Here is a 20,576-nt window from a genome sequence, read left to right as displayed (position 1 = left end):
ACTGGGTCTGCAAATATAGGCCGTGACTTGATTATCTCAGCAAACCTCATTGCCTCATGTCTTGGGGGACATTCTTGCCCAGGAGAAAGCGGTATAAACAAGCAAGATGCTGACTGCCCAGCACACTGCTGACAACTCCAATCAGCCGATCTGCACACCCAAACCCCTCTGCTGACCAGAGGTTTTCTCTGTGCTGAAAATGAAGTGTTGAACCACCCAATTCCCAGTCTTCCGAAACCATTTAGGAGGAGGCCAGGCAGATTATAGAATGCGCCACGCACTTCTGTGGCACTTTGCTCCATATCTAGCTCCATTCCACACCCACCTCAATGCCCTGATTCTGTTGCCTAACCTGCAGAGGGAATGACCGCATCTGGGGCAAAGGTGGGGTGGGGGCGCTACTCACGGGCAGAAAGGACCAGTGGTCACAAGTCCCAGCAGACCCCAGCGCCAAGGGACTGCACCTCTGAAACACTGGCTTGGGGAGCTATGCTTCAATTCCTATCACAAGGTAGGTAGCGTCAGAGTGGTTAGAAATATTTTGCTAAAAGAAAGCTCTTCATCAGGCATCTCCTCAGTCGAGAGACCTATGAGCTGCTGTCTTTTGCATAAACTATTATGCAGAGATGAGGCAGGTTAAGGAATTGAGAGAAGACCTTTTAAAGTTAGAGAAAGTCTATTTGACTTGCCACTTTTTGTTTTTAACGCCAAAAGATGCATTTATTTGAGGTTTGTTAGGACTGTAGCAGATCCAAGAAGCACTTGAACTGTGCTCTGCTGCTGCTGCTAAGTCGCTTCAGTCGTGTCTGACTCTGTGCGACCCCACAGACGGCAGCCCACTAGGCTCCTCTGTCCCTGGGATTCTCCAGGCAAGAATACTGGAGTGGGTTGCCATTTCCTTCTCCAATCTACCAGACTACAAAATAGGGCAAGTTTATTATGATTTTTCTTTTAGACTGACCTCCTCTATTTTTAGGTGTGGGCATAAGAGAAACAGGGCAAAAGACAAAGAACACACTTACAAGAGATAGATGACAAATTTGGAAAAGCTTGTTTTTGAGGTATGATTTCAAACCGCATTGCTGCATGAGCAGGAACCTTAATGAAGGAAAGGATTTACTTCCCTCCCTCTCAGGAAGGTCGTCGGGGCTGGTGCAGTGGCCCCGGGTCCCACCCAAAGCGCCAGTCCCTCTCCGTGCCTTCCCTCGCGGCTCCCCTGGATGGCTCTCGCCCCACAGCCTGGCTGCCGAGCCCTGGACCCTCTGTCTGTGCTCAAAAAGGGGGCGGGCAGGGTGGTGGGCAATGGCCAGAAGCCCCGTTCAGACACTCCATTTTACCTCTCCCCGGTCCGAGTGAGTCCCACATCCCACTTGAAAGCAAATAGTCTAGGAAGGTAACAATTTACCCGAGCAGCGACAACCTCAGGTGAAACCAAGTCCCCGTTAGGAGAACGGACATTGGGTAGGGAACCAGGGTGTCTGGCTCCAGTGTCCAATCCAGCCCGACCCCAGTGACACGTTCTTACTGGAAAGGATACTAGGACAAGCTTTGGCAATTTCTCCTTTGTCACCAGCACCATTTACTGCGCAGTTCCTCAAAGAAACGTCTTGCAACTTGCTCAGCTGACTGTATGAAAAACACATAGTTCACATGCAGACATAAACATGTACGCTATCCATCGGCCCTTTAAAAAATTAAAAAGCATTTTAGATACATAAAAAGGCACCAGAAATAACAGTATCCACCGCCCAACTTAAGAAATAAAGCCTTACTGGAAAAAAAAAAAAAAAAGAAAGCATCACAAACATTATACACAACACTGAAATCCTCTTGAGCCCCTTTCCACTGCCCTCTCCTCTCGTCCTCCACTCCCCGTAGGGGACCAGGGCACTGGGGTCAGTGTTGGCTTAATCTTAAGCATTTCTTAATAGTTTTACTATTTTTTTATAGTTTACTATTTGACTTTAATAGTTTTACTATATTTCCATGTTCCTAAACAGTTATTGCAGTTTTGAATATTATAAAATTTGACATGAACGGTAGCGTACGGCTTCCCTAGTGGCTCAGATGGTAAAGCGTCTGCCTGCAGTGCGGGAGACCCGGGTTCGATCCCTGGGTCAGGAAGATCCCTTGTCAATGGCAGCCCACTCCAGTATTCTTGCCTGGAAAATCCCATGCACGGAGGAGCCTGGCGGGCTACAGTCCATGGGGTCGCAAAGAGTCAGACACGACTGAGCGACTTCACTTTCATTTCCCTGTGACTCACTTTCTCCCTCAACAGTACCCTGTTCAGCACTGAGGTGGGAGGACATGGACACGTGCTCTGGAATACATGCGTTCACACCTGCAGTCTCACCGCAGAGAGACCACAGTTGATTTATTTGCTCCTCTGGTGACAGGGAGATTATTCCCAATGGTGCTAAAGGACACACTACTGTATACTTTTTGTACTCACGTGGCAAAATCTCTCTAGGGATATAGCCTAGAGAGCACGTGTGTGTATCTGTAGCCTTTTTAGATACTCTGAGACACTTTTTTAAGTGTAGAGAATCTGTGTTCTGTTCATCCGAAGAGCCCAAGTGTTACAGCACCGGAGAGTGTTTAGAACACAGGATCTGGAGTCAGACTGCCTGCGTTCAGTCCTGATTCCACCCCTCCTCTGGCCTTGGATGTGTTAACATCTCTACACCTCAGATGGCACATCCACATGCCCGTGATCACGATGGCATTATTCACAATGGGTCACATGCAAGCAACCCGAGTGCCCACTGACCAAGGAATAAAGTGCGGTCAGTCCATATGAAGGAGTATTATTCAGTCTTAAAAAGGAAGGAACAACATTTGTGAACCTGGAAGACATTATGCTATGTGAAAGAGGCCAGTCACAAAAGGACAAACACTATATGCCTGCATTTATCTGAGGTACCCAGATGAGAGTCAACTTCATAGACACAGATGTAGAACGGTGGCTGCCATGGGCCGGGGGAGGGAGAGATGTGGAGCTGCTGTTTAAGGGCTGCAAGGTTTCAGTCTGGGAAGAAGAGAAGGTCCTGAAGATGGACAGTGCTGTTGGTTACACAACAGTGGGATGTACCTAACCCTACTGAACTATACACTTAAAGTTAAGATGGGGATTTCCCTGTTGGTCCAGCGGTTAAGAATCTGCCATGCAATTCAGGGGATGCAGGCTCAATCCCTGGTCCAGGAACTAAGATCCCACATGCCTCAGAGCAACTCAGCTTACGCACCACAACCGAGTCTGCATACAGCAACGAAAAGACCCCACACACTGCAACGAAGACCCGATGCAGCCAAATTAAAAAAAAATGGTTAAGATGGTAAATTTTACATTATGTATATTTTACAACTTTTACATGCTATCATTTAGTGGGTTGGTATTTGTGAAACCCTCAGAATACAGTGTGACATACACTAAGTCATTTTACAAGCATTTATAAAAGTAAACATAAATCTGACAACCTCTGGGGGAATACTAAGACCAACCTGCAAGTCATGAGCTATTACAGTCACAGAAATGAAGGAAAGGCAGCAGCAAAGTTCTGGGGCATAGGCTGCCAAACTTTCTCAGTTCACGGGGCCCTTAACTTTTCAGTCATTTTCCGCAGTGCCTCGAGGCCAAAAGAAAGTACCATTTAGTAAGCAATTAGGGCCAAACAAGTTTATAATTATTTATGTCCTGTCAAACTAGTGTCTGCTGGGCATTACGCAACTTTTCAAACCCTGGAGTCTGAATGGACCCCACCCCTCCTTTTCCTGTTCCATGATGATTTTCAGGAGATACAGTACTCGCTTTTCTTTCAGCACAAGAGTGACCCAAAACCCAGTTTTGCAGGTATGTGACACCATGGAAAGAAGAGGAATATCATGACACTCAACTACCTGCAACTAGCAGTTCACACCATGTCCGGCAGATGTCACTGTTCCCCTCTAAAATGAAAACTATCCTGCTGGACCCGTGAGTTCCATGTGGTGCCTGGAAGCTTAGGGATCCTGGTCTCAATTCAGACCTCAGTCAGAGCCACAGTCATCTCCAAAGAGAAACCATACACAGTGGTTTTCATTTGGTTTTGCTTCCCTCATTATAAGTCTTTTCTCAGCGCTGCAAACTCAAAGCTGGTCAGCTGTAATTATTAAGGAGATAATACAATGGCTTAAAGTTGAGGTTGAGTCGAGTGGTTCAGTTCAGTTCAGTCACTCAGTCGTGTCCGACTCTTTGCAAACCCATGAATCGCAGCACGCCAGGCCTCCCTGTCCATCACCAACTCCTGGAGTTCACTCAGACTCACGTCCATTGAGTCAGTGATGCCATCCAGCCATCTCATCCTCTGTCGGCCCCTTCTCCTTCTGTCCCCAATCCCTCCCAGCATCAGAGTCTTTTCCGATGAGTCAACTCTTCACATGACGTGGCCAAAGTACTGGAGTTTCAGCTTTAGCATCAGTCCTTCCAATGAACACCCAGGACTGGTCTCCTTTAGGATGGACTGGTTGGATCTCCTTGCAGTCCAAGGGACTCTCAAGAGTCTTCTCCAACAACACAGTTCAAAGGCATCAATTCTTCGGCGCTCAGCCTTCTTCACAGTCCAACTCTCACATCCATACATGACCACTGGAAAAACCTTAGCCTTGGCTAGCCAGACCTTTGTTGGCAAAGTAATGTCTCTGCTTTTGAATATGCTATCTAGGTTGGTCATAACTTTCCTTCCAAGGAGTAAGCGTCTTTTAATTTCATGGCTGTAGTCACCATCTGCAGTGATTATGGAGCCCAGAAAAATAAAGTCTGACACTGTTTCCACTGTTTCCTCATCTATTTCCCATGAAGTGATGGGACCGGATGCCATGATCTTCGTTTTCTGAATGTTGAGCTTTAAGCCAACTTTTTCACCCTTCTCTTTCACTTTCATCAAGAGGCTTTTTAGTTCCTCTTCACTTTCTGCCATAAGGGTGGTGTCATCTGCATATCTGAGGTGATTGATATTTCTCCCGGCAATCTTGATTCCAGCTTGTGCTTCTTTCCGCCCAGCGTTTCTCATGATGTACTCTGCATAGAAGTTAAATAAACAGGGTGACAATATACAGCCTTGACACTCCTTTTCCTACTTGGAACCAGTCTGTTGTTCCATGTCCAGTTCTAACTGTTGCTTCCTGACCTGCATACAGATTTCTCAAGATGCAGGTCAGGTGGTCTGGTATTCCCATTTCTTTCAGAATTTCCCACAGTTTATTGTGATCCACACAGTCAAAGGCTTTGGCATAGTCAATAAAGCAGAAGTAGATGTTTTTCTGGAACTCTTGCTTTTTCCATGATCCAGCGGATATTGGCGATTTGATCTGTGCTTCCTCTGCCTTTTCTAAAACCAGCTTGAACATCAGGAAGTTCACGGTTCATGTATTGCTGAAGCCTGTCTTGGAGAATTTTGAGCATTACTTTACTAGCATGTGAATGTGTGCAATTGTGCGGTAGTTTGAGCATTCTTTGGCATTGCCTTTCTTTGGGATCGGAATGAAAACTGACCTTTTCCAGTCCTGTGGCCACTGCTGAGTTTTCCAAATTTGCTGGCATATTGAGTGTGGTTAAGACTCCACATTCCCAAAGCAGGGGGCACAGGTTGATCCCACGCACAGCACAGCAAGGCCAAATTTAAAAAAAAAAAGCAAGCATCACTCCAACAGTGATGCCTACCACTTGTTATTCCTAAGAGTTCTAACAGCTTAGGTATTACTTTGGAAATGAGGAAACTGAAGCTTAGAAACCAAAGAAGCTCTAACTGGTGTCAGGACTAGAAAGAAAGTGGCTGAGCTGACATCTGAACCCAGCCTGACTGACTCCAACACTGGGTCCTTTCCAGAAAGACACTAGCCCATTAGTGAACACGCTGATACGCAAGCGTAGTCATTCACTAGAAATCTGAGTTATGCAGCTGTTCATAAACCAGGGGAGAAAAATCTGTTGGCAACTTGTTAACACTCACAGTGCCCGTGGTGTTCTCTGAAAGAGATCAACCAACAGGGGGAGAAAGTACCTCTTCTGGTGTAAAAAATTTTTTTAATAATTGCATTTTAAATGGAAAAAATTAAGCAAAGAACTCTAAACCTATGAAGGATATAGTTCTGTTAGCGTTAGTCACTCAGTTGTGTCCAATTCTTTAGGACTCCATGGATGGCAGCCTGCCAGGCTCCTCTGTCTATGGAATTTTCTGGGCAAGAATACTAAAGTGAGTAGCCATTCTCTCCTCCAGGCGATCTTCCTGACCCAAGGATCTAACTTGGGCTTCTTGCACTGCAGGCAGATTCCTTACCATCTGAGCCACCAGGGAAGCCCCACAGTTCTATAAATCAAGTTCTATAAAGCAAAAATCATCCATATTCGTTGTCTCTCAGTGGTGCATTAGTCATGACTCTTTCGTTCAATGTATATTTTCTAAATCCTCAACGATGAATGTATGTTGTTTGTAATTAATAGTCAAGTTACTGCTTTTTCAAAAATCGTGATTTCTTTTGTGTGTGTGTGTGTTTAAAATGCTAAAAACCAGAGATATCGAAAAATGAATTTACTAGGAGTTCCTTCATGGTCTAGTGGTTAGGACTCCGGGCTCTCACAGTCATGGCCTAGGTTCAATCCCTGGTCAGGGAACTTAGATTCTGCAAGCCACAGGGTATAGCCAAAATTTTAAAAAATATATTTTTTTTAATTTTAAAAAAGGAAATGTATTTACTCTTCAACCTTGTGCCCATGTGCAGTTAAATTCTGTATCATGTTTAAATCACCATAATAATAATAATGAGAACAATAAAAAGATAGCAAAGAACTTAATTTTGAACAGAATCCCAGTTTAACTCTCTCAGAGACTGAAGGTGTCAATAGCAGCAAATCTACTCTCCAGAGTGGCCACCAGGGGTCACTACTAGGACGCCTCACCCAGGTCAGGGTCACACACCACACTAACCATCACTAAAGTAGCGCAGCCTCGGAAGTCACCCAAACCACACAGTTGTGCACGGCTTTGTGTGAATATTAGTTTCTACTCTGGTTCACATGGTGCATCAGAATAAGCAATGAGGCTCTCTGAAGAGCATCACTGTGTTCAAAGAGTTTGAAAGTGCAGAGAAAGTTCAAACACAGCACTTTCAAAATGCATTTAGTGCCCCTTAGACACAGTCACTTTGGGGTACATTTTAAAAGCAAGAGCCCATGGTATTCTGATCCAGTAGGTCTGGGATGGGACCCAGAATTCGGCACGTTTCAAAAGCAGCCCAGTGATGAGGGTGTGCAGAGACGGGAACTACTGGGTTTTAGAAGGTGCCATCCTGCTACATGGCACAGGTAACGAAGCAGACTTCTGTTTCCATCCCTGACTCAGCAAATGGCCAACCTTAGCTCCGTGATAATTAGTCAATACAGTAGAGTATGGTACAAATAATAACGGGCAAATCAATGTTTTTCTTTCAATCTAGAAAAGTCCTGTGCTAAAATAAGAACTTTAATTTCCCCTAAACATTCAATCCTTGGATCCCTCTGATTGCAATTTGGTGATGTGCAGAAAAGAGACCTGCTTGGGAGCAAAGTTCTCAGCACTGACACACAGTCAAGTGAACTTAAACCCTAAACTTGGATGAAACTGTCAAAGTCAGCTCGACCATTATCAGTTTCACTTACCTTTGCTGTTTTATAACAGAGTCAAAACCAATGGTTTCTACAGGTTTATTTCCAATTATAACAATCTGCTCTGTTTCCTCTTCCTTTGGTTCATCTTCTAGCACATAGCGGTTCTTAATTGCAGTGAGAAAGTCTACTCCAAAATTTACTTTGTGTGGACGAATGAAGGATCCAGCTGTGGGGTGCCTAGAAATGGAGACAAATAGAACAGAGAGAATATCATCTGTGGGGATATTAAAATCCTTTATAAATTGTCAGTCTGCCACAAATGTAAAATGTCTGCATTTACAAATATATTAGCAAATAAAAGCAATTAAACAATTTTTAAAAAGAAGGAGAAAGCAAGTATCATCCACCAAGAATGGCCGTAAGGCAATGTTCTGAAGGTTTTTAAAATTTTCCGTATGCTAAAAAAGTAAAAACAGCATAAAAGGGAATATTTTTTAAAAAGCGTAATTGATACAATTGATCATAAAGTGTTGAGAGCTGATGCAAGCAGGTAAAATCCCAATAGATAAACAGATAAGAAATATAGAACAGATAATTCATAAAACAGGAAAGAGTATTAAAACCATGGAGAAAAGTTTCACGTTGCTAATGATTAAGAAATGCAAATTTGGGGCTTCCCTGGTGGTTCAATGGTAAAGAATCCTCCCACCAATGTAGGAGACACGGTTCGATCCCTGGTCTGGGAAGACCCCATATGCTGCAGGGCAACAAAGCCCATGCTCCACAACTACTGAGCCTGTGCTCTAGAGCCCACAAGCCAAAGCTACTGAGTCCACTAAAGCCTGCACGCCTAGAGCCCGCGCTCCACATTAAGAGAAGCCACAGCAACGAGAAGCCCATGTACTGTAACTAGAGAGCGCCCGCCCCACCCCCGCCGCCGCAACTGGAGAAGCAGCTCACAGCGCAACTAACATCCAGCACGGCCAAAAACTGAAAATTTAAAAAATAAATTTAAAAAAAAAGCAAATGCAAACAATGAAACTATTTTCAATAAAATTGGCAAAAAATAAAGTCCTAACATTCAAAGACTGCAAGGTTGAGTTAGTGTTTGATTGTATAATCATACCCCTGGGAATCTGTCAGCAGGCAATAATTTAAAAATAAAACAAAACTGCACTTACAAAGAGTCTATATAATAGCATTTTTTAAAACTGAGGAATTCTGGAAACCATAAAAATGTCCAGCTGGACAGGAACTATTAAGTGAACCAGATAGATGAGGTCATTAAAGTATTCTAGCTGTAATACTTAAGAAAACTACTTACAGAATAATGCTGAGATTTCTAAAGACTGATCCAAATTGTACATGACACAGCTACAGAAGAATCTTATCTATGGCTAGACAAAGATTGAATAAGGACACAAAGAAATGAAAATACTTGTGGATAACAGGATTACATACAAAATTTTTAAATTATTAGACCAGATCAGACCAAATTATAACCTGAAATAAATGAAAGTTCAAATATGGGGATAAAATTAGAGCATGAATATCCTATATTCTACAGAAGTATAGGATATCCTACCATAATTTATATTTACCACCATTTATATATTTTATATAAATTTATATTTACCATAATTTACATAATTTTAAATTACAAAATTGTTTTATAGCCATTTTTAGCAATAATTTCTATAAGAATTTAATAAAAATATTAACCATATTGCTGTATGTAAGGACTATTGTCAGGCTTTTCAAGACACTCAAAACAGATCTTTAGACACATTACATTTCACCGTCAGCACTGGATTACGGCAACAAGACCTAACTTTCAGGGAAATCCAAGTATGCTTACAAAACAGCTAAAAATGGTAGTATCCTTTGATCACAGTAGAGAATAAATGATGAAATACACGAATCGCCAAAAACTGTACAATAAACACTATTTTGGCTTATGCCCTTTAACTCTTAGAGAAATCAAACTTCCCTATAAATCACCATAATTAAAGGGGATGAAATACTGACGATAAATTTTGTCAATATAAACATATATACGTTTTTTTCTGGAATGTGGCTCTAGAGAGATTACCAGATTGTGAAAGGTATTTGTAACCCCAGAGTCAGAAGTGATGCCTCAGGCAAAAAGTGGCCCCGAGGTCGTGAGAACCCCAGAGAGGGCAGCGTACCGGAAGGCGACAGAGACTGGACATCTCTGTTGCCACAAAATCTAGCAATCGGAAAGTAACCCTGGAAGAAGTAGCTGGGGTGGGGCCGTGAGGCGAATTCCAGTGAGAGGAGACTGGGCTTAGATTACTCTCACTCCGAGGAGTTTTATTGGAAAGGGGAATGTATGTTTTAAGACAGGACAAGGCATGAAACTTATATGCTGATGAAGATAACCCTACAAAGAGGGGGAAACTGTTGATGCAGGAAATTAAATTCTCTGTTGCAGCAAAATCATGTTCTGAATCTGTGTTGTCTGCTGGGGTATCAGAGGACCACTGTCTACCAGATGCTACCTAGAAAATACTTCGTTTTTTTTTTTTTCTCACATGTTTTTTCATTGTGGTAAAAGTCACATAATATAAAACATACTATTTTAACAAATTGAACTGTACGCAACGTTCACACTGTTGTATGGCTCTCGCCATCATCCATCTCCCAGACTGTTCACCTTCTCAAACTGAAATTCTGTCCCCATTAAACACTAAGTCCCTACCCACTCCCATCTGGCCCCTGGCATCCACCAGTGTCCTTTCTGATTCTACGAATTTGGCTATTCTAGGTACCTCGTATAAGTGAAATTAAACAGTATTTGTCCACACCTAATGTAGATTAGAATGCAGAAATAATATTGCTTTAACTGTAGGAATTTAAGGGATTAGATTTGATAGAGTGCCTGAAGAACTATGGACAGAGGTTGGTGACACTGTACAGGAGGCAGTGATTAAGACCATCTCCAAGAAAAAGAAATGCAAAAGAGCAAAATGGTTGTCTGAGGAGGCCTTACAAATAGCTGAGAAAAGAAAGTTTTCTCAAAAGAAAGAAAAGCTGAGAAAAGAAAAGAAAGTTAAAGGAGAAAAAGGAAAGATATACCCCTTTGAATGCAGAATTTCAAAGAATAGCGAGGAGAGGTAAGAAAGCCTTCCTCAGTGATCATTGCAAAGAAATAGAGGAAAACAAAAGAATGGGAAAGACTAGAGATCTCTTCAAGAAAATTAGATACCAAAGGAATACTTCATGCAAAAATGGGCACAATAAAGGACAGAGATGGTATGGACCTAACAGAAGCAGAAGATATTGAGAAGAGGTGGCAAGAATACACAGAACTACACAAAAAAGATCTTCATGACCCAGAAAACCATGACCATGTGATCACTCACCTAGAGCAATCCTGGAATGCAAAGTCAAGTGGGTCTTAGGAAGCATCACTACAAACAAAGCTAGAGGAGGTGATGGAATTCCAGTTGAGCTATTTGAAATCCTAAAAGATGATGTTAAAGTACCACAGTCAATATGCCAGCAAATTTGGAAAACTCAGCAGCGGCCACAGGGCCAGAAAAGGTCAGTTTTCATTCCAATCCCAAAGAAAGGCAATGCCAGAGAATGCTCAAACTACCTCACCATTGCACTCATCTCACACACGAGCAAAGTAATGCTCAAAATTCTCCAAGTGAGGTTTCAACAGAACATGAACCGAGAACTGCCAGGTGTTCAACTGGATTTAGAAAAGGCAGAGGAACCAGAGATCAAATTGTCAACATCTGCTGGATCATCAAAAAAGCAAGAGAATACCAGAAAAGTATCTACTTCTGCTTTATCGATTATGCCAAAGCCGTTGAATGTGTAGATCACAATAAACTGTGGAAAATTCTGAAAGAGATGGGAATACCATACACCTGACCTGCGTCTTGAGAAACCTGTATGCAGGTCAGGAAGCAACAGTTAGAACTGGACATAGAACAACAGACTGGTTCCAAATTGGGAAAGGGCTATGTCAAAGCTGTATATTGTCACTCTGCTTATTTAACTTCTATGCAGAGTACATCATGAGAAATGCCTGGCTGGATGAAGCACAAGCTGGAATCAAGATTGCTGGGAGAAATATCAATAACCTCAGATACGCAGATGACACCACCCTATGGCAGAAAGTGAAGAGGAACTAAAAAGCCTCTTGATGAAAGCGAAAGAGGAGAGTGAAAAAGTTGGCTTAAAACTCAACATTCAGAAAACGATCATGGCATCTGGTCCCATCACTTCTTGACAAATAGATGGAGAAACAATGGAAACAGTGACAGACTATTTTGGGGGGGGCTCTAAAATTACTCCAGATGGTGACTGCAGCCATGAAATTAAGACGCTTGCCCCTTGGAAGAAAAGCTATGATCAACCTAGGCAGCATATTAAAAAGCAGAGACATTACTTTGCCAACAAAGGTCCATCTAGTCAAAGCTATGGCTTTTCCAGTAGTCATGTATGGATATCAGAGTTGGACTATAAAGAAAGCTGAGAACCAAGGAGCTGATGCTTTTGAACTGCGGTGTTGGAGAAAACTCTTGAGGGTCCCTTGGACTGCAAGGAGATCAAGCCACTCAATCCTAAAGGAAATTAGTCCTGAATATTCACTGGAAGGACTGATGTTGAAGCTGAAATTACAATACTTTGGCCACCTGATGCAAAGAACTGACTACTTGGAAAAGACCCTGATGCTGGGAAAGATTGAAGGCAGGAGAAGGGGATGACAGAGGAGGAGATGGTTGGATGGTATCACCAACTCAATGGACATGAGTTTGAGCAAGCTCTGGCAATTGGTGATGTGCAGGAAAGCCTGGTGTGCTGCACTCCATGGGGTCACAAAGAGTTGGACATGACTGAGCGACTGAACTGAACTGAACTGTTAGAAAGGATCCTAGTGTGAAGAACACAGTTCTGTTTTAATAAAACACATTTCTATCACTCGGCTAAAGACATTAAATGTAGCTAGCCTCATTTTTAAAGGTTCAAAGGAATCTACCTAAGAGATGATCTAATGCAGGACTTCTCAAACTCAACCCAGTCAGTCAGTCACCTGGAAAGCTTATTAGAACCCACCTTGGGATGTACACTAAGTGGTACTGGGCTGCGGCCAGGGGATTCTGATGCAGAGCAACCTCAGCTCCCACTTTAAGAAACTCATCTAATTCAATTCCATTTCAGTTGGAGATACTGGGATGACCATCACAGAGGTACACGAGCTGTGCTTGTGCAAAGTTGCTTCAGTCACATCCAACTCTTTGCAACGCCATGGACTGCAGGTCACCATGCTCCTCTGTCCACGGGACTCTCCGGGCAACAATACTGGAGTGGGTTCTGTGCCCTCTTCAGGGGACCTTCCGCAGAGGTGCACAGCCAAGACCAAAAATCGTGGAGTCCTGATGACCAGTGCACTATCCTTTCCTGCATCTCTGTCTCTACTCTCCTCACTACCACAAATTTTAGTAGTTAGTAGATCTGTTAGTAGGTATTATTATTTAATGCTGTTTAGTAAAGAAATAAAACAAGCACTTTAATAATAAATGAGAAAACAACAATGCAAAACAAATACCATGGTTTTCATTTCTGTCCTAAATGTATACTTTTAAAAACTGTGAAAGTGAAGTTGCTCACTCATGTCCGACTCTTTGCAACCCTGTGGACTGTAGCCCACCAGGCTCCTCCGTCCATGGGATTCTCCAGGCAAGAGTACTGGAGTGGGTTGCCACTTCCTTCTCCAGGGGATCTTCTCGACCCGGGGATCGAACCCAGGTCTCCCGCATTGCAGGCAGACACTTTAACCTCTGAGCCACCAGGGAAAAACTGTGGTAATGAACAATTCCATGGCATAGTCAAAGCTATAGTTTTTCCAGTAGTCATGTGTGGATGTGAGTCGGACCATAAAGAAGGCTGAGCACCAAAGAATTGATGCTTTCGAGCTGTGATATTGGAGAAGACTCTAGAGAGTCCCTTGGACTGCAAGGAGATTAAACTAGTCAATCCTAAAGGAAATCAACCCTGAGTTTTCACTGAAGGACTGATGCTGAAACTGAAGCTCCAGTACTCTGGACACCTGATGCAAAGAACCAACTCATCGGAAAAGACCCTGAAGCTGGCAAAGGTTGAAGCTAGGAGGAAAAGGGGACGACAGAGGATGACATGGTTGGATGGCATCACCAACTCAATGGACATGAGTTTGAGCAAGTTCTGGGAGATGGTAAAAGACAGTGAAGGCTGGCGTGCTGCAGTCCATGGGGTTGCAAAGAGTTGGATACAACTGAGTGACTTAACAACAACGAACAATTCAAGAATAGACCTTTATTAGAGTTTAGTTTGGCTGCAGGCAGAAGAAAGGAGTTAGGAATGGTGTTGGATGGTTACAAAGTAGATGCTATGCCTTTTTCGGATCAAGGATCACATCCAAGGTCAGTCTCCTCTGCAACATTCCTGGCAGATCTCTCAGAAAACAAAACAGTGCTGCAAATACTGAAAAATACCAGCTGAATGAGTGCCCATCGATAACCATAAATCTCCAAAGGTAAACTAGTAATTCATAAAGATTCCACAGAAAAACTATCAAGATGTTGCATCTCAACACTGAAATCCTGAATCCTGTCTAAAGAGAAAAAACTGGGGGAGGGGAAGGAGTGAAGGGGGAAGAGCACAGAATTTGTTTTCTTATAAACACTCAGCATGTTCAAGGTCCTGCCTCCTTCTGCCCACCAATTACAGAATGCAGGCAGCAAAATTCACATCCTGACCATGGCCCTTGCAGAAACAAGACTCTCACAAAGCACTATAATCAAGATTAGGTCTGCCCAACAGAGAGATAAAATTCAGGTGCCCAGTTAAATCTGGATTTCAGATAAAAAATTGGTTTTCAATTGAATTTCAATTGTTTCTTCCATCTTTTTTCAGTATGATGCATGTCCCATGCTTACACTAAAAAATGATTTACTGCTTATCTGAAATCAAAATTTCACTGTGAATTTTCTTTTTTTATTTAGTGAATCCAGCAACTCTACTCAAAGGTAAAGGGAGACCAACAGAGCCCAAAAGTACCATAGTAAACTTTTTTTTAAACTGGGGATGGTTTAAATGCTGGGTGCTGGGAAAGACTGGGTCCCTGGGGAGTATCAGATAACTGTTGATCTTGATACCTTGCTTGTTTCAAGCTTGCCCAGAGCCTTCTCACCAAGATCAAGTAACCAACCATAACCATTCACCCTGGGAGAACTATTCACTCATTTAACGTATACCAAGAATTGACCTGGTGAACTAACTCATTTTCCCAGCAGGGGAGGAAAAAAAAAAAAAAAAGGCGAATAGATAGGCATCTTTTTTTTGCACATTCCTTCTGAATGTCACAATTTCTATTTTGCCCTGATTCATGGAAAGCTTCTGAAAACGAAATCTCTCTCCTCACCTTTTACAGGCAGGGAGATTCACCCTGCCTGTAACCTATCAGCACACTTAGTGATTATTTTAAAAATTCTTCTATCGCTTTACACCACATGCTCAGTCGTTCAGTTGTGTCCGACTGTTTGCGGCCCCATGGCCTAGAGCCTATATCCTATAGAATCCTATATCCATGGGATTTTCCAGGCAAGAACACTGGAGCAGGTTGCCATTTCCTACTCCAGGGGATTTTCTCAACCCAGGGATCAAACCTGTCTCTTGCGTCTCCTGCATAGGCAGATGCGTTCTTTACCACTAGCGCCACCCTGGAAGCACTTTGTACCATACCAGGAGAATATTTTACTTATTTTTAAATAAATTTTTATTGCAATATAGTTGCTGTACAGTGTATATAGTCAATCCTCATTAGTTATCTATTTCATACAGAGTATCAGTAGTGTATATATGTCAATCCCCATCTCCCAATTCATCCCAGTCCCTAGGGAGAATATTTTATATTGATTTATTAATGCTCATTCAAGAACTTCAAAATACTTCACGACAATCTTAGGCTACACACAGTAAATCAAGAAGCTTCCATTTGTTAAGTTAGCCAGTATCATGGATAAAGTTTGAGATACCATGTCCCCTCTGATGCCAAGTATAAATTCTATTCATGGTGCTGAAGAACACACTTTAAGATTTCTTGATCACCAGAACAGAGAAATCATATAATTACCTAGAAAGCGAACATTTTCAGTAACAGCTTAGGGTAAAATACTGACCCAAACAGTTCTAAGAGTTTAGAGTATAGGTTGTTTAGGTTGAGAAAAAAGCACTGTAAATCCACACACAAGGTAGAGAGAACTTCAAGGTTCATCACCTTAACTGAACCACTCAACTCCTCAAAAGACAAGAGATGGAGAAAAAGAAGCACCTGAGAGAGACACTGATGACTGGTTCACAGCCACACATTTGGGGTAAACCTGTATACTACCACTGTATGCTGAAAAAGTCACAAATATTAATTATGGGTGCTGTATATTGTCACCCTGCTTATTTAACTTATATGCAGAGTACATCATGAGAAACGCTGGGCTGGAAGAAGCACAAGCTGGAATCAAGACTGCAGGGAGAAATAACAATAACCTCAGATATGCAGATGACACCACCCTTATGGCAGAAAGAAAAGAGGAACTAAAAAGCCTCTTGATGAAAGTGAAAGAGGAGAGTGAAAAAGTTGGCTTAAAACTCAACATTCAGAAAATGAAGATCATGGCATCTGGTCCCATCACTTCATGGCAAATAGATGGGAAAATAGTGGTAACAGTGACAGACTTTATTTTTTGGGGCTCCAAAATCACTGCAGATGGTGATTTCAGCCATGAAATTAAAAGACGCTTACTCCTTGGAAGAAAAGTTATGACCAACCTAGATAGCATATTCAAAAGCAGAGACATTACTTTGCCAACAAAGGTCTGTCTAGTCAAGGCTATGGTTTTTCCAGTGGTCAGGTATGGATGTGAGAGTTGGACTGTGAAGAAAGCTGAGAGCCAAACAATTGATGCTTTTGAACTGTGGCGTTGGAGAAGACTCTTGAGAGTCCCTTGGACTGCAAGGAGATCCAACCAGTCCATTCTGAAGGAGATCGGCCCTGGGATTTCTTTGCAAGGAATGATGCTAAAGCTGAAACTCCAATACTTTGGCCACCTCATGCGAAGAGTTGACTCATTGGAAAAGACTCTGATGCTGGGAGGGATTGGGGGCAGGAGGAGAAGGGGACGACAGAGGATGAAATGGCTGGATGGCATCACTGACTCGATGGACGTGAGTCTGAGTGAACTCCAGGAGTTGGTGATGGACAGGGAGGCCTGGCGTGCTGAGATTCATGGGGTCGCAAAAAGTCGGACATGACTGAGCGACTGAACTGAACCAAACATTATAAATAAGAGACTGCCATATTTACCTTAGGTTATACAGAAATCAGACTGAAACTAAACATGATGTGGAATTACCTGCACCCATGTTCAGAATGTACGCCCTGAGCTGGGCTTTGAAAACCACCCTATCCAGGGTCTGCTCTCAAGCGTCAGGGTGTCACCCCAGCAACTTGAGATGCTGGGGAGACTCAAGAAGCAGGGGGTTTTCAAACACCCAATTCAATATACCCTGATATCCCGCTTACAGTGCAGAGGCCAGCAAACTAGTCTTCACAAGACATGTGTGCTAGAGCACATAACTGCACTGCTACAGCATGTCTAACACAATGTCGGCCACTTGATATTAACACATGCTTCTGAAGAGATGGAGACTTGAGTTCTGCTATCAAGATGGCAACTTCTGATTCACCTGCCTCATTTAGAACGGGTACACCAAGCCTTTTTGTCATTTACCTATTTCACAAGTCTAAGATGAGAACATTTATCATCTGGCAACGTTAAACTGCTCTGGCTTCATGGAAACAGCATAAAAGCATTAAAATGCTTACTATGGTTAAAAAAAAAAAAACTGTAATTATGGTTTTCCAAGTAAAATTTGAAATATGAAGGAAGACTCCAATAAAGTTAGTAAGAGATCTGAATTAACTTAATAACAAGTGCATGTGATATAATCTATTTTGTCTGATTTAGAGATTCCTAGATACTGACATAATCTTTACTAGTTGAAGCCATGTTCAAATGAATATTAACATCAGTATTAACAACTATAAAGGAAAAGGTCATTCCTTTAGTTTAGATCAGTAGTTACCCACCATATCAGAGCCAATGCACCCTTTTACACTGCCCCCAAAACAACCTGAAATGCAATTACCTACCCATATAGGATTTCAAAGTCAATAAAAAATGCCCATTTCATTGAAACAAAAGTAATTTATAATAAGATAATATGTATTTTGACGTGTAGATGCTCAGGCAAGGCTGTAACTAGGAGACACGATAAAACAAGGAGATGCTTATTTCAAGAGTAAGAACTGAAACACCAAGTCCGCACCCTTCAGCACTTCAGGGCAAATCCCACATCTGCCAGGACTGAGGCAATCTTCACTGTACTACTCAGAGACTGAAAATACCATCACATCCAGAGACCACTAAGGACATGTAGCCATGGATGATTTGGGAGGTGCTGGAGCAGGCTCCACCGGAAACATTCCCTCAACTGGAGGCTGTGTGAGGTCATGGTCCAGGTAAGGCATCAATAGGCCCAGATAAGAAATTTCTATTTCCACATCTTTCTAAACACATAAATTGCTCCCTTCATCTCCATAAACTCTTGACAGATTCTGAGCTGGCCTTGTGACATATGTGTCATCACCACTGGCCTCTAGGAACATGCCAATTCTTCTATCCTGACTTTTCAAAATTACAGACTGCTGAACTAGCAAACAGTTTGCGATTATCTAATTTTGACCTTCATTTTAGAGGTCAGTAAAGTGTGATTTGTTTGGGGTTCTAAGGATTGTTAAAACCAAAGCATGAAGCTGCTTGATTTCCAGGAATGTGTTCACTGTACAACATTTAAACAATGATAAGCTTAATATTCCCCTTCAGGGATCATAGCCTTTCCATGGTGAAGGGACTTGTGTAACTCAATGAAGCTATGAGCTATGTTGTGCAGGGCCACCCAAGACGGACAGGTGACAGGGAAGGGCTCTGATAAAACATGGTCCGCTGGAGGAGGAAATGGCAAACTACTCCAGGATTCTTGCTGCAAGAACCTCATGAACAGTATAAAAAAGGAAAAAGATATGACACTGTAAAATGAGTCCCCCAGGTTGGAAGGTGTCCAATATGCTACTGGGAAAGAGCAGATGGAAATTACTAATATCTCCAGAAAGAATGAAGCAGCTGGGCCAAAGCAGAAATGATGCTCAGTTATGGATGTGTCTGGTGGTGAAAGTCTGATGCTATAAAGAACATTACTGCACAGAAACCTGGAATAGTTAGGTCCATGAATTAAAGTAAATTGGATGTCAACCAGGAGATGACAAGAGTGAACATCGACTTCTCAGCAATCTGTGAACTAAAATGGATGGGAATGGGCGACTTTAATTCAGATGACTATTGTATCTACTACGGTGGGCAAGATTCCCTTAGAAGAAATGGAGTAGCCCTCAGAGTAAACAAAAGAGTCCAGAATGCAGTACTTGGGTACAATTTCAAAAACGACAAACCATTCAATATCACAGTAATCTAAGCCTATGCTCCAACCACCAAGGCCAAAGAAGCTGAACTTAAACAGTTCAGCTACAGCTCAGCTACAGCTAAAGACGTACAAGAACTTCTAGAACGAACACACACAAAAAGATGTCCTTTTCAGCATAGGGGATTGGAACGAAAAGCAGGAAGTCAAAAGGTACCTGGAGTAACAGGCAAGTTTGGCCTTGGAGTACAAAATGAAGCAGGGTAAAGGCTAACAGAGCTTTGCTAAGAGAATACACTGGTCATAGAAAACAGCTTCTTTCAACAACACAAGAGATGATTCTACACATGGACATTACGAGATGGTCAACACAAAATTAGACTGATTACGTTCTTTGTAGCCAAAGACAGAGAAGCTCTACACAGTCAGCAAAAACAAAGACCTGGAGCTGACTGTGGCTCAGATCATCAGCTTCTCACTGAAAAATTGAAGAAAGTAGGGGAAACCACTATGCCATTCAGGTATGACAAATCAAATCCCTTATGATTATACAGTGGACGTGACAAATATATTCAAGGGACTGAATTTATTCAATCCCAGATCTGGTAGACAGAGTGCCTGAAGAACTATGGATGGAGGTTCATAACATTGTACAGGATGCAGTGACCAAAACCACCCCAAAGTAAAAGAAATGCTAAGAAGGCAAAATGGTTGTCTGAGCTGATGAGGAAAGAAGAAAAACAAAAGACAAGGGAGAAAAGGAAAGATATACCCAACTGGATGCAGAGTCTCAGAGAACAACAAGGAGAGATAAGAAGGCCTTCTTAAATGAACAATGCAAACAGGATGGGAAAGATTAGAGATCTCCTCAAGAAAACTGGAGGTATCTAGGGGACATTTCATGCAAAGATGGGCTCAATAAAGGACAGAAACACTAAGGATCTAACAGAACCAGAACAGATAAAGAAGAGGCGGTAAGAATACACAGAAGAACTATACAAAAAAGGTCTTAAAGATCTGGATAACCATGATGGTGTGGTCACTCATCTAGACCAGACAATTTGGGAGTCTGAAGTCAAGTGGGCCTTAGGAAGCATTACTATGAACAAAGCTGGTGGAGGTGATGGAATTTCAACTGAGCTATTTAAAATCCTAAGAGATGATGCTGTTAAAGTGCTGTATTCAATACATCAGCAAATCTAGAAAACTCAGCAGTGGCCACTCTACTGGAAAGGTCAATTTTCATTCTAATCCCAAAGAAGAACAACCCTAAATAATGTTCAAAGTACCATACTTTTGCATTCATTTCACATGCTAGTAAGGTTATCCTCAATATCCATCAAGCCAGGCTTCAACAGTACATGAACAGAGAACTTCCAGATGTACAAGCTGGGTTTAG

The 20,576-nt window shown here is 42.2% G+C and overlaps 1 protein-coding gene across 4 annotated transcripts in view; it reads right to left on the bottom strand.

Moving 5' to 3' along the window:
* The window catches only part of TBCE (tubulin folding cofactor E), an 88,993-nt gene that overhangs the window by 14,712 nt on the left and 53,705 nt on the right, over nucleotides 1–20,576 (bottom strand). For 3 of the 4 annotated variants that reach the window (XM_005226206.5, NM_001038032.2, XM_015460927.3), the window contains 2 exon segments: nucleotides 7,676–7,861; nucleotides 1,538–1,626 (listed from right to left, as the gene is read on the bottom strand). In XM_005226206.5, coding sequence (XP_005226263.1) covers nucleotides 1,538–1,626; nucleotides 7,676–7,861 — 275 coding nt within the window. 4 annotated transcript variants of the gene reach the window in all.

This window comes from Bos taurus, chromosome 28, assembly GCF_002263795.3.
Source record: "Bos taurus isolate L1 Dominette 01449 registration number 42190680 breed Hereford chromosome 28, ARS-UCD2.0, whole genome shotgun sequence".
In the NCBI taxonomy this organism is placed as follows: domain Eukaryota; kingdom Metazoa; phylum Chordata; class Mammalia; order Artiodactyla; family Bovidae; genus Bos; species Bos taurus.
This window is presented reverse-complemented; position numbering and strand designations above follow the sequence as displayed.